This window comes from Caenorhabditis remanei, chromosome II (genome assembly GCF_010183535.1).
Source record: "Caenorhabditis remanei strain PX506 chromosome II, whole genome shotgun sequence".
In the NCBI taxonomy this organism is placed as follows: domain Eukaryota; kingdom Metazoa; phylum Nematoda; class Chromadorea; order Rhabditida; family Rhabditidae; genus Caenorhabditis; species Caenorhabditis remanei.
Window position 1 is genome coordinate 2,423,104 of NC_071329.1, and position 14,465 is coordinate 2,437,568.

The 14,465-nt window shown below is 37.6% G+C and overlaps 1 protein-coding gene across 1 annotated transcript; it reads left to right on the plus strand.

Moving 5' to 3' along the window:
- Positions 1 to 74: 74 nt before the first annotated feature.
- GCK72_004070 (uncharacterized protein) lies at positions 75 to 7,723 on the plus strand (the record flags this gene model as incomplete). Its single annotated transcript, XM_053724443.1, has 10 exons — positions 75 to 84; positions 662 to 738; positions 1,652 to 1,870; positions 2,563 to 2,755; positions 3,588 to 3,799; positions 4,957 to 5,073; positions 5,959 to 6,210; positions 6,674 to 6,838; positions 7,475 to 7,578; positions 7,666 to 7,723. 10 exons carry the CDS (start codon positions 75 to 77, stop codon positions 7,721 to 7,723), a joined length of 1,407 nt encoding a protein of 468 aa, XP_053588637.1.
- Between the last annotated feature and the right edge of the window lie 6,742 nt (positions 7,724 to 14,465).

Here is a 14,465-nt window from a genome sequence, read left to right on the forward strand (position 1 = left end):
GGCTTAGTCATTGACCGAAAAAGGGTCAAATCACTGACTGGAAAATGGGATGAAGCTGTTATATTTTCCAGTCGATGCATTTAAGTTAGTAATTTTCACAAACATCTGTAACCCGGTGCGCACTGTGCCAAGTACTACTCCTAAGAGGATGCGGACTAGGCCCCGCCCACGCTAGTATCAAAGGAGGAGGAAAGAAGAGATCGTCAGTTGGGTTGGAGTTGTGGTTGAGAGAACCCTCTTATATTATTTTCTTTCCTTTATTTATATTTTCTTTATCTATTTTTATAATTCTATTTTACTTGTATTCTTTACAGTTTTATTATTATATTTCTTATATAACTAAACTTATAAAACCACATTCAGCTCGAGCTGTTCGCGAAAAGCTTACAATGAAGTTTATCCGAGAATTTCTGGAATCGACACTTTCTCAAGCAGCTTCAGTCCGAGCTGCGCCTGGTCAACTACGGAAAAACGGAATACAAAGCTGTAAATTTTCTAGTTTGTAACATTTCTGGGTCCTGTTTTTTCCAATCGATAGACAGATTCGTGCCGCTTTTCCGTCAATTTAAAGATTTTTTACACAAAAGTTCCTTTGGACGCATCATTAGAGATTTTGTCATATCAAAATGGAACTTTTTTCTGAAAGAAGTTATAACTTCAGGACCCGTCATTCCATGGATTCTACAATTCGCCACAGATCCTCGATTCGCTTATCATGTTGCCGTGTGCTTCGATCGGGTAAGGAATACTGCTGAAAATCCGGTATTTTCAGCTAAAAAACTCTGAAAAATGGCTTGAAATAGACGGTTTTCTGAATTTTTAAATGAAAAATGATTAATTTTATCGATTTTTGATCTGTAATCCTTCTGAATTCGCCAAAATTTCGATTTTAAAACCTTGTTTTTGATTGTTTTCCCCAAAATTTCCAGATATTTTTAGCATTTTGAGAGCAAAACTGGCATTTCGTATCAAAATGACGGGGGTTGGATCGAAAATTTCTGTTTTTAATTAATATTTTTGCATTTATTGACTAGAAAACGCCATTTTCAGCCAAAAAACCTGTAAGAAATGCTGAAATTCACGGGATTTCAGTCTTTTTTTGCCGATTTTTCGAAGTTTTTGGATTCAAAGTCTTAAAATTCGTCATTTTTTGTCATTTTTCAATCGTTTTTTGTGGTTTCCACCATTTCCTGGTGCAGAAACCCTGCTTTTCGAGATTTTTAGTGATTTTCAGCTCCAAAAGCCGCCATTTTCAGCCATTTTTGAGAATCAAAATTCCAGAGAAATTACGTTTTTTAGCTTAAAATTGTGTTTTCAGCCATTTTTTCAAGATTTTGGAAACATTTTGATTCAAATTATACCTATTTTTCAATATTTCTAATCAATTTTCGATGCTGAAAATGAGTTTTTCGAGATTTTCAGCTATTTACAGCCCCAAAACCTGCTATTTTGGCGATTTTTCGCATGAAAAACATAATTTTTAACATTTTCAGTCGATTTTCAGTCGATTTTCAGTCGACGTAGAAGTTTCCCGATCCTGAAAATCTATTTTTGTGTAGATTTTCAGTCATTTTTCAATATTTTCAGTAATTTTTGATGCTGAAAATGAGATTTTCATCTATTTTCAGCTCCAAAAACCCGCCATTTTCAGATCACAGCGAAATGCGCGGGTCCAATGATGCAACTGCTTCCTCAGTTATTCTCACTCATTTCCGTACTCGAACAGACGACAACGAACGGAATCAAAGTGGAGGAGGCGATATGCTCACTGACGAGAGCAGTCTCCACGATTATTTCGAAATTGCCGGCAGAGGAGGCCGTCGTCGCAATGCAACAACTCTGTGAACCAATTATTAGGAATTTGAATCGTGTAGGTTGCTTTTATTATGGATTTATACCGGTTTTTATCGGATTTTTATGAAAAATTTCCAAGTTTCAGCTGTTTTTTCATCTGAAATTATCCAAAAATGACTATTTTTAAGTGAATAATGCCAGTTTTGTGAGAATCATGCCGTCTGGCGTGCCGTTGACGCATTTTTCTATGAAAAACACAATATCGATTTTTCACATTTTCTTATACAAAATGGCATTTTCAGACGTTTTTCATCGGACAATTTATATTGAGGTCTAGATTTTCATGAAAATTGCCAATTTTTAATGTCTGGCGTGCCTTTGACGCACTTTAAGTGAAATAAGTACACGAAAAATTGGTCTAAAACAGTTAATTTCACAGAAAAATTCTGTCTGGCGCGCTTTCGTCACGTTTGTTCAACAGTTTGAAACCTACATTATGGAACCAAATAACGCTACTTGTTCGGTAATTTTAACTAGAAAAGCGGTCAAGGCGCGCCAGACATCCAAATTTCAGCGAAAAATTCAAATTTTTTAGTCAAAAATTAGCGTTTTTAAGGTAAAATTTTAGAGAAATCTCAATTTTTAACATAATTTTCGCACTTTTTCTTTGTAAAAAGTGACTTTCAGCCTAAAAAATTGAAAATAGTCACATTTTCTCATTGTTCACCTCTATCTTCTTATCGTATACCCCTTGTGACAAAGTTTCAGTCAACTGACGCCACAGAAGCCACCCATCCGCCGTCATCTTCCTCTTCCAACAACAATAACAATTCGTCCGCTTCAAATGGAGCCAATAAGGAGAATGAGGGAGGACTGTTCAAGGGGAAATCGTACGAATCGTGGGCGTCACTCGCCACTCGACCCATTCTTTGGATTGATCGATGCGCTTTTGTGTTCAAAGGTGAGAAAATTCATTTTTGATCAAAAATCTTCAAATTTCAGCATAAAATAAGATTTTTGGACTAAAAATCGTCATTTTTGACTAAATTTCAGCTTAAAAATGTGATTTTTGGGCTATAAATTCCAATTTTAGACCGAATTTCAGCTTGACAATGCGATTTTTTACTTTAAAGTTGAATTTTAGACGGAGTTTCGTCTTAAAAATACGATTTTTGGCAAAAATCATCATTTTTATGCTGAATTTCAGCTTAAAAATATGATTTTTGAACTAAAAATTGTCATTTTTAACTAAATTTAAGCTTAAAAATGTGATTTTTAGGCTATAAATTCAAATTTTAAAGTGAATTTCAGCTGTGAAATTATATTTTCAAGCTGAAATTTTGAATTATAGACGGAATTTCAGCTTAAAAACGAGATTTTCGGGCTAAAAATCGTCATTTTTTACTAAATTTAAGCTTAAAAATGTGATTTTTGGGATAAAATTGTCATTTTAGACTGATTTTCAGCCCAAAAGTCTCATTTTGAAGCTGAAATTCAGTCTGAAATGCGCTTTTTCAGTCAAAACTCTTAAAATGCTATTTTTAAGCTGAAATCGGTCATTTTAGAGTGAATTTTGGCTTAAAAACACGATTTTCTAACCGGAAATCCAAATTTCAGACTGAGTTTCTGCTTAAAATTTCAATTTTCGGGCTGAAATTTGAATTATAGACGAAATTTCAGCTTAAAATGAGATTTTTAGCTAAAAATCGTCATTTAAAACGGAATTTCTGCATAAAAATGCGATTTTTCGGCTAAAAATCCGATTTTTTTCGATTTTAGAGTGAAATTTTCAGACATATGGTCACCAAACGGTCATCCATCGTCTCCACAACAACCGTCTCCACTGCTTCCAGTCGCCGAGCAACTCATCGGAGCACTTCTCAAATCGTGTCGAAAATTCGAAGGAACTCCACGTGTCATTGAACATTCGATACGATCGTGTCGACTCATTTTCAGAGCTCTCGGACCACAGAGTCGACCGTTGGTTGGACCCGTCGTGGAAATGGTAAGGAGTGCTCAAGGCTGGAAATCTCGAAAAATCAGATTTTGAGAATAATTTCCCGTCTGATATTGTCAGAAATAGCTGAAAATCTGATTTTTGAGGTATTTTCAGCTGGAAAAACGTTTTGAAATTTGAAATTTGACTGACAAACTTTCAAAAAAGCGAGATAATACTATAAACTCCAGTTTTCAGATATTTTCGAATGTTTTCTAGCTAATATGGACGGAGTTTACATAGGACAATTTGACCATATTTCCAGCACAAATCTCTCTAGTTTCAATATTTTCTGGCTAACAGTCACATTTTTATCAGGAAAATCGCGAATTTATGTTAAAAATTGTGATTTCTCTGAAATTTTACCCTAGAAGCAGTTGCTTTTTGACGGAAATATTGAATTTTCCACAATTTTTCGTTGAAATTCGCGGTTTGGATTATAACCAAAAATGCCTGGCGCACCTTGGCCGCTTTTTTGGTGGAAAATTGTAGAGAAAATGGTTTAAGAACAGAGTTGAGCGGAATTCCGCCTTCCGCCTTCCGCTTTCCGCTCTCCGCCGAAAAATGTTTTATTCCGCCTTCCGCTTTCCGCTTTCCGCCAAAAATTTTCCTATTTCCGCTTTCCGCCTTCCGCCTTCCGCTATTTAAAGATTTTTTCCTCAGCTTGAAAAATTTGATCACCTATTCCAATTTACTGATATGTTTGTGGTTTTTTGCAGCAAAGCTATAATTGATTATCAAAAAAACAAAATTTAACTCAAATTTAACCATTTAAGTGTTTTTTACTACAAAATAAGGCCAAAATCGTATTTTTGAAAGTGACATTGTATTCCGCCTTCCGCGTTTTGGCATTTTTTTCCATTCCGCTTTCCGCCTTCCGCCTTCCGCCAAAAAATTTTCGCTTCCGCCTTCCGCTCTCCGCTTTCCGCCGATATTTTTTAAATTCCGCCTTCCGCCTTCCGCTTTCCGCCAAAAAAAAGTTCATTCCGCTTTCCGCCTTCCGCCTTCCGCCATTTCAAAAACCGCATTCCGCTCAACTCTGTTTAAGAACCGTTAGATTATCAGTAAAGGTTGGAACTGGAGCGCGTTTGGCGCTTTTCAAATAACTTTCTCACCTGTTTTAACCCATGTTTTCATATTGAAACTTCAAAATCTATGATTTCCAGATGATCGAAACGTATCCGAAACACCGTCACTCATCATATCTCTATATGGCATCAGTGATAGTCGATGAGTACGGACAATTGGATGAGATGAGACCAGGTCTACTTCATATGCTTGATGTAAGTTCGAGAAATTCCTAAATTTTTCAGTCTAAATTATTGATTTTAGTACTTTTAAAGAATGACTGAAGTCATATTTGCAAATTCCCTATACTTCAGAAAATTCTAAGAAACTTTTATAATTGCCGCGTAAAGCTCTAAACGCTACAATTCCCGTTTCAAAATGAGCGTTGGTGGAATAGTTTTTCCGCGCATCCGTGTAGTCCTCTCGGACAAGATTTTTGCGGAATTCCTCTTTTTCTCACTTTTTTCAACCATGACAAGTCTGGAAAACTTGTTTAGCAAGTGAGAAAAACAGGAATTGAGTTAGAAATCTTGTCCGAGAGGACTACACGGCCGCGCGGAAAAACTCTTCCACCAAAGCTCATTTTGAGTCAGAAGAAACGGGAATTGTGGAGCGATTTTTAGCATATGCGTCAATAATAAAAGTTTTTAACAAAAAGGCTTCATTCCTCCTTTAATGTGCTGAAAGCATAGTTGGCCGGGCCGGGCCGGTAGGAAATTTTCAAGGCCCGGCCCGGCTTCAAAAAATGACCCTTTTTTCCAAAAAAAAAATTGACTTTTTCGCTAAAAAATTGAAAAAATTTGAAAATTTGACTTTCGCGCCAATTTGAAAGGTGTCTTAAATACGAGTTTCCCCCTAATCAAAACTCCGCCCCCATATTCATATTTCCAGACGCTCTCCCTGCACGCCCCATTTCATTAATTATCAATTTTTAAAATCAATTCGAAGTTTTTCTGAAAAACTCTAACTTTTAGCCTAAAAAGATTGAAATTAGATCGTTTTTTGCTGGAAATATGTGATTTTTATAGAATTTCAAAGAGAAAACCGGTCGATTTCGAATTTCCTATCTATAAACTCCGCCCCCATATTCATATTTCCAGACACTCTCCCGTCACACATTCCCACTGCTCGAAAACGGTGGAGCCGTCAACAATCCGGACACCGTCGACGATTTGTTCCGTTTGGCGCAACGATTCACGATGCGTGCGACGACGATCTTCTTCACTCACTCAATCTCTCAAATGCTCTTCATTCACGCCATCTCGAATCTTCGTTTGGATCATCCGGATGCCAGTAAGAGTATCACCAAATTCATTTTGGAGATATTGGCACAGTTGGCAGCCGCTAAAAAGGTAATTTTGGGTGGAAAATAAGAGAAAAATCGTGATTTTCGATGGAAAATTGGGTTTTTTGAGCATTTTTTGAGCTGAAAACGTTCATTTTGAGACATTTAGAAATGGAAAATGGTCTCTGGCGCACCTTTGCCGCTTTTAAAACGGAAAAAGTGATCTGGGGCGCCTTCGGCGCATTTCAAATTGGTGTAAAATTGCTCAAAAGTACTGTAGCTTTCCATAATTTGGAGCCGTTTTCCCTCCTGTGGGTCTGGCGTGCCTGCAGCGCTTTTAAATTTTACAAAATCATTCAAATTCAACTTTTTCGAGCAATTTCTAAGCCATTTTGTATGGAAAATATCAATTTTAAACATTTTTTATCCGAAGTTCTGTTTTAAAGCCCAAACTTTATGAAAAACTGGTGTGTCTTTGGCGCTTTTCAAATTCATATACCATAATTCATAATAAATGTGATAATTTGCAGACGAACTACTCGGATGATGGTGTGACGAGAGCCCAACTGATCGTCGACAATCAGGCTCAACACATCACGTCGACTGCTCTTTGGATGGCTCTTTTCAGTCATTCCGGACAAATTCGAAGAGATATGGCCGATGTGATCCTTCAAATTGGGAAACACGATCAGGAGGTACTTATATCTATCAGAGTTGCATGGAATTCCGACTTCCGATTTCCGTTTTGAAAATTTTACTTCCGACTTCCGACTTCCGTTTTGAAAATTTTACTTCCGACTTCCGATTTCCGACTTCCGTTTTAAAAATTTTACTTCCGACTTCCGACTTCCGGATTTGGAGTTTCACTTCCGACTTCCGTCATTTCATAAGAGTGGAGATTAGGAAAAGTAAATTTCTCAGAAATACTTGAAAAAATGGTCTAAAAGGACAGAAAATAGGCTTTTCTTCAGCCAAAAACTAGTTTCTCACTGATTTTTATGAATTTCATGATTTTTCTCTTGGAGTTTTTGAAAGTTTGAGAAAAAATCTAATTCCGACTTCCGACTTCCGGGCGTTTTTTCACTTCCGACTTCCTAGTTCTGACTTCCGGATAAGGAAAATCGCTTCCGACTTCCGACTTCCGGATAAGAAAATTTCACTTCCATGCAACTCTGATATCTATATTAGCCGAGAATTTGTATTTCAACTTCGCCCCACCGCAAACGAGAGAGCATCGGAAAGAGAGACGCAGAGTCTCTTCTTTCGTTTGCAGTGGGGCGCGGTTGTAAGAGGGGATGAGCTGCTAATTAAGTCCCGTCTTATCTTTCCAGAAGTTCAAGGAGAGAATCGCTGTGGCAGTCCACTCGCTTCCCAACGATCCGATGAAGGCGACCGCCCAGCAACTGACGGATTTTGTGAACAATGTGGCGAGGGAGTAAGTGAAATTTCAAAAAATGCTGGAAATGGGGTGTTGTCCAGTGGAGCGCACTTTCCCCCTTCTAAAATCCATTAGTTTTTCCAGAAGAGAACGTCACGCCGTCTTCAATCACACCCGGGACCTTGCCAAGCTGTTCATCTGATTGACCACGCCCCCTCGCTTAGCTCCGCCCACTTTTGACTTCCATTAATTATTACGGTCCATCCTATTTGTTCTCTTTTTTTTCACTATTTCTTTATCAAATGATTTTTAAAATTAAAAATTCAAAAATTTTCTCTGTTAATATTATAAATATCCACTATTATCGTCACCATATTTGTTTCATTTTTCTCGCCAATTTCTCGATCTTTCCCTCTCTCTAGGCTCCGCCCCCCATCTTATTCACTTTTTTAGGGTTTTCTTTAATATCTTACTTGTTTTAATTATTGTGTTGTTTTAGAAGAAGAATGAATGAATGATTGAATGGGTTTTTGTTGTGAAAAAGCGCGAAAATTGAGAAAAAAATCGGCGAAAAAAGAGAAAAAGCGTCTCCCTTCGCCGCAGCCAGCGGTGGGGGAGACGCGCATTCTTATACGCCCTCCACCTCTCTTCTCGTTGCGGCCGAATGGTCTAGTGGTATGATTCTCGCTTTGGGTGCGAGAGGTCCCGGGTTCAATCCCCGGTTCGGCCCATTCTCTTTTTGCTTTTTTTGTTTTTGTGGATTATTGATTTTTGATCTGTTTGGAAGGGTTTAAGTGTGTTTTTTTGTCAGAAAACTGGGGTTTTAAGTCTAAAAACATGCTTTATGAGGAGCTATTACATTTCGTATGTATAGCTGGAGACGAATGGGTAGAGAGCAATGTGAAACAAAAAAAAATGAGCAAAAATCGAGTTTAGTGAAAAAAAAACGTGTTCAGAACCCAGGTTTGACATCAAAAAGCTGAAAATTCGGTGAAAAAAGGTATGAAATCTATAAAATCAAGTTTTTGTGCAATATGGTGCATTGATGGTGATTTTTAAAGATTTTTTTGGTATTTTGAGTTAAAAAAAAATTTAAACAGTGAATGAACAGAAAAAAACGTGTTTAGAACTTATTTCTACCCCAAAAAACCAAAAAAAATTGGTGAAAAACCGAGTTCCGAGTCGATGCACCATATCTGTGCCGAATTGACTGCGTAGCGACTCAAATCACTTTCTACGTGTTTAGAAGTATCTTGTTTAAGGCGTGGCCACAATATTTAATACATTTTTATTTTGATCTACAAAAAAAGTTTTGATCTACCCAGACCCCGCGACGAGGAAAAAGAGAAATTGTTTTTTGTGTTCTTTATTAATTTACCAGTCGGTTCACGTCGCCTAACGGCAACTGAACCTCCTTCTCAGCACCCCCCTTCTAAGTGTTAAAGCGCCTGCGGCGCTTCTCACATGGTTCAAACAATCGGGGTATCAGAATTCTCTTTTTCTTCTGGTCCTATAACTTTTCTTCAGTTGTTAGTAGTCTTTATTAGCTGAGCAACCCGTTCTAGAGAGAACAATTAAAACACCCTTACTTTTCTGATAAGATTTCGACAAATTACTTCAGAAAAACAGGAACTTGGTAACTCTATTTTCCCCTTATCAAAAGGCAGGTGATCCTCTAAATATTACGTTTATTTTTATTTTTGACTGATCGACGGCGATGCTGCCTCCCACCTCTGAAGGCAAACTAAGGCGGTATTTAGACAAATCCTTATTCTAGAACTCACCATCAATTCTTGTACTAAATACAGGAAATGTGTTTTTTGCCTGTCTGAGAAACCCTTCACCAAAAGAGAATTTCCTATTCACATCTTCAAAAGTTGCGTTTGAAGTATTTTTTTGAAGTTTTTGACTTATCGGCGGCGATGCCGCCTCCTTCCCCCAAATTCGTTCAAGATTTGTTTCATATACACGGAAATCTTCTTTTTAGTTTGGTTTGATCCAAAAAGTTCTGCTTTCTAAATTTTGTATTGTTCGGCGGCGATGCCGCCTCTCTTCTCTGGAATACTTCGAAACTAAAACTATTTTACATATTTCTAAGTTGAAAAGTTAAAGAAGCCCCTTATTCAGTCTATTTTGATTTCAATCCTTCTCATTTGTACATGACAGTACTTCACAAAAAAATTCTTTTAATTCTTTAAAAAAACACTTTTTGAGTTTTTAAACGATCGGTGGCAATGCTGCATGACTTCCCCATGAAGCTTCGGACAAAAGGCTTATTGTTAACTACTACCAAGTTTCTGACTCGGTGTTTGTAGGATTGAAATTTTTTAAACACCGTCAAAGTGAGAACTCAATCATCCATTATGACAGAGTTTGAGCGGTGTGTACAGTGTCAACACAAAGATAGCTACTCCACCCTTTTGTTCTACAAAATCTCGGCTATAACAAAATATTTACAACTTTCATATACTGGCTATGTCCTTATCAAAACAAAAATCCAAAAAACATTTCCGACCTGGCGGTAACGATCTCACCACCCCACGCGTGAGAGTCATCTGCGTAGACCGCTACACCAAACACGCGCGGCCGAGGCGCTTTCGAGAATGCAGTCAAGAAACAACCGAGCCAGTATGACATTGATTTTTTGAACTTTCTACCACCCTGTCGGGACACACCTTTCTCAACGCTTTTTACTGTTGAAATCGGCATCGTCTCCAGAAGACGTCCAATTTGATATTTTAGAAAAAAGAAAAGTTCGGGCATCATCTAAGCGCAATTTCCTATCTATCTATCCAGGTTTCATTAAAATCGGTCCAGTTCGGACGGAGTTATGATCGGCGACAAATAAACAGACAAACGGAATCTGTTGAATATTATTAGTAAAGATTAATGGGGCTACAGTTCTACCTTTTGTGCCGATCGTTCACTCTGTATCAATTTATTGTGCTGAATTGGCTGCGTAGCGACTCAAATTCGACGAATCCGGGGTTTCGCGTTTTTTCTCAAACTTTTGCGCGGAACTGACTAAGAGATGGGCGTGGCCTAGTTAGCGAGAAATATTTTTCATTGGCTCCGTATCAATTGACTAGTTTGAATTGGCTGCGTAGCGTCTCGACTCCCGGAACTGATATAATTTTGCCATTTTTGCAGAATCTAGCTACTCTAAGGTGCAAATGCGCTTTTTCATTCACTCCGTATCAATTTATTATGCTGAATTGGCTGCGTAGCTACTCAACTTCTCAAAAATCGGTCATTCCGTAGTATAAGACTTCAATAATTTCATTTGACACAAAATTTGCGAAATTTTTTGGTAAAATGCGTTATGCAGTCTTCTTTACCGACTCCGTATCATTCTTCAGTGTCAAGTTCACTGTGTAGCGACTCATCTTCTCAAAATCGCGTTTCTTTGACAAAAAGCTTTAAAAATCGCGTATTTCGTCAAATTTTTTCCCTGAGGTGGGCGTAACCCCCGTATCCTGCTTACTGTGTTAAATTGGCTGCGTAGCGACTCTCTCAACTCCCTTAATGCTCTTTTCCATTCACTCCGTATCAATTTATTAGCTGCGTAGCGACCCTAATCCAAAATTTTCAACTAAAACTTTGTAACTTTTGTCAAAAGTGGGCGTGGCCTAGTAATCCCTCCCCCTCTCACAATGAAACTGAATAAGTTCCACATCACTTCCTCTTGTCTAGGCGTGAAACGGGCGGAACTAATACACAGCCGTCGATTCGGAAAGAAAAGAAACCGCCCGTTTCTTTTTCATATGATAATGAGATTGATGATGGGGGGGGGGACAGTTATCTGTATCTTTTTGGCATAGAAACAGGTTTTTCACTTTTTTTTGAGTGTAGGAGTGTAAACTATGCTTAGTTGGTGTGATAAGTGATTTGATTACTATGCATTCAGCATTCTTTTAGAGAGAATTCCAGTAGTACTACTTCCACTACTTTGGCTTACTTTGAGATCCCGTCTTGGGGTCCCAGACAATCTGAAATTGTAAAAAATTGTATCGGTTGTGTAGATCAAACCTAGATCTCCAATTTTGTAGTGGATCACTTTTTTGTACGGGCGGTCCCTGAGGAGATATGAGGGTTGAAAAATAAAGAATTTTTAGCTTTTTGCAATTTTTGTGAAAATTGGCTTACTTTGAGAAACCGTCTTGAGGTCCCAGACAGTCTGAAGGTCAAAAAATTGCATTTGTTAAGGTAGATCAAACCTAGATCTCATTTTTGTAGTTGACCATTTTTTTGTACGGGCGGTCCCTAGGGAGTTATAGCCATTTGAAAAACAAGGAATTTTAATTTTTTGAGATTTTAGTGAGAATTGTTCGATTTTTATCTTTTGTCTTAGGGTACCTGGTAGGCCAAATTAACGGAATTTTATATATATATTGTGAAGATCAAACCTAGATCTCCAATTTTGTAGTTGATCACTTTTTTGTACGGGCGGTCCCTGAGGAGATATGGGCGGTTAAAAAATAGAAAATTTTTAACTTTTTGCAATTTTTGTGAAAATTTTTCGAATTTGGGCTTTTGTCTTAGGGTACCTGGTAGCCCAAACCAACGGAATTTTGTATTAGTTGTATAGATCAAACTGAGGGCTACATTTTTGTAGTAAACAACTTTTTTGTACGGGCGGTCCCTGGAAAGTTAGAGGCATTTGAAAAACAACAAATTTTCATTTTTGAGATTTTAGTGAAATTTTTTTGATTTTGGGCTTTTGTCTTAGGGTACCTGGTCACCCAAACCAATAAAATTTTATATTTATTGCGTAGATCAAAATGAGGGTAACATTTTTGTAGTTGACCATTTTTTTTTACTGGCGTTCCTTGAAGAGTTATAGCCATTTGAAAAATAGAGAATTTTTAACTTTTTGCAATTTTTGTGAAAATTGGCTTACTTTGAGACCCCGTCTTGAAGTCCCAGACAGTCTGAAATTTGAAAAATTTGTATTAATTGTGTAGATTAGATCAAAATCTACTGTTTTGTAGTTGATCACTTTTTTTGTACGGGCGGTCCTTGAAGAGTTATAGCCATTTGAAAAAATGTATTTTTTAATTTCATGAAAGTTAGTAGAATTTGAGAGTCCGTCATTCGTATTTTCCTGACAACGAGTTTTGACGGTACTAACTAAGCCCCCTACCCTATTTAAATCATAAAAAATGTTAAAACTCCTTGATTTAACCATGTTTTCGGGCCCGATGCACCATTTTGCGGACACAAATTTTGGACAGAATTTCAGCTGAAACAGCTAATTTTGAGAGCTCGTCACTGTTTCCCTGATTACCACAATTATCCCCAGTTAATGTTGATTGTGTATATTGAATCTAGATATACATTTTTGTAGTTGACAACTTTTTTCTACGGGCAGTCCTTAAAAAGTTATAGCCATTTGAAAAAATGTATTTTTATTTTTTGCAATTTTTGTGAAAATTTGATTAATTTGTAATACCGTCTTCGGGTCCCAGGCGGTTTGAAGGTCAACAAATTGTATTTATTGTGTAGATCTAATCTAGATCTCCATTTTTGTAGTTGACAACTTTTTTGTACAGACCGTCCTTAAAGAGTTACGACCTTTTGAAAAACAACAAATTTTCATTTTTTGAAGTTTTAGCGATTTCTCGATCCCCCAACCACACACATCCCATGACTCACATCCCCACTCCATATTGTGTATACATACTCCAAAAGTTGCCGCCGACCCCGATAGGGTCACCACCTGCCAGTGGTGTCCCCCCAGCTGCGCCCACTTCAAAAAAAGTGGCAAAAAGAGGGGCGTGGCTTGAAAAACTGAACATACCATCTGTCATAGTTGGTAGTACAGTAGAGCGCACTTTAACTTCCCATAACTCTGCCCATTTTGACATTTTTCAAATTTTGAAAACGGATTCAGAATCCCTACGTCATCAGCTTTCTAGTCATATAATATTTTATGTGTGGTAAGCTCCGTATCACACTAAACACTAGCTGCGTAGCGACTCAACTGTTTTTGTCTATTTCAGAGTTTTGAACCTTTAACTTTTCAAGTTGAGAGAATGATCCGTATCAATTGGCTGCGTAGCGACTCAAAGCAATCTTCAAGGTTCTGATCGACTCCGTATCTCCGCTCTATGCTAAATTCGCTGCGTAGCGACTCAAAGCAATCTTCAAGGTTCTGATCGACTCCGTATCTCCGCTCTATGCTAAATTCGCTGCGTAGCGACTCAATTTTCCAATTTTTCTTCATTTCCCCGTATTTTATCTTGTTACAGCTTTCTAGTCGTACTACTAGTCACCACCACACCCAAAAAAAAATAAAAGAGACAGTCCTCCTATTCAGCCTAGTCTTCTCCCTATTGTCCCCAAAAAATGAGTAATGTTTGTCCTCAGGTATAGTCAAAAAAAGAGGAGAAAAAACGCATTTTATGACGGTTTTTACGGTTTCGGAAGAGTGGACAGCATGCGGGGGTTTAGAGAGGGGGAAAGGTCGGAGGTCTATTGCAGTTGTTTTGATACAATTCGAAATTAGGTCAAAAGGTTTTGAAAAAAATCCCCAATTTTTTTCTAAAAGTTTGATCAGCTTTGAGAACATTTTACTGCATCACAACTAGCGCAACCGTTTTGAATTCATATAACTTGTATAGATCAAATTGAGAGTTTCATTGTTGTAGTTGGCAACTTTTTTTGTACGGGCGGTATACCTAGAGAGCAGAGTTGCGCGGAATTCCGACTTCCGACTTCCGGGCTGTTTTTCACTTCCGACTTCCGGATTTGGAGTTTCACTTCCGACTTCCGTCATTTCATAACGGTGGAATTTCGGAAAAGTAAATTTCTCAGAAATATAAGGAAAAATGGTCTAAAAAGACAAAAAATGAGCTTTTCTTCAGCCAAAAACTAATTTTACACTGTTTTTCGCGAATTTTATGAGCTTTTTCTAGGAGTTTTTGAATCTTTGCAAAAAAAAT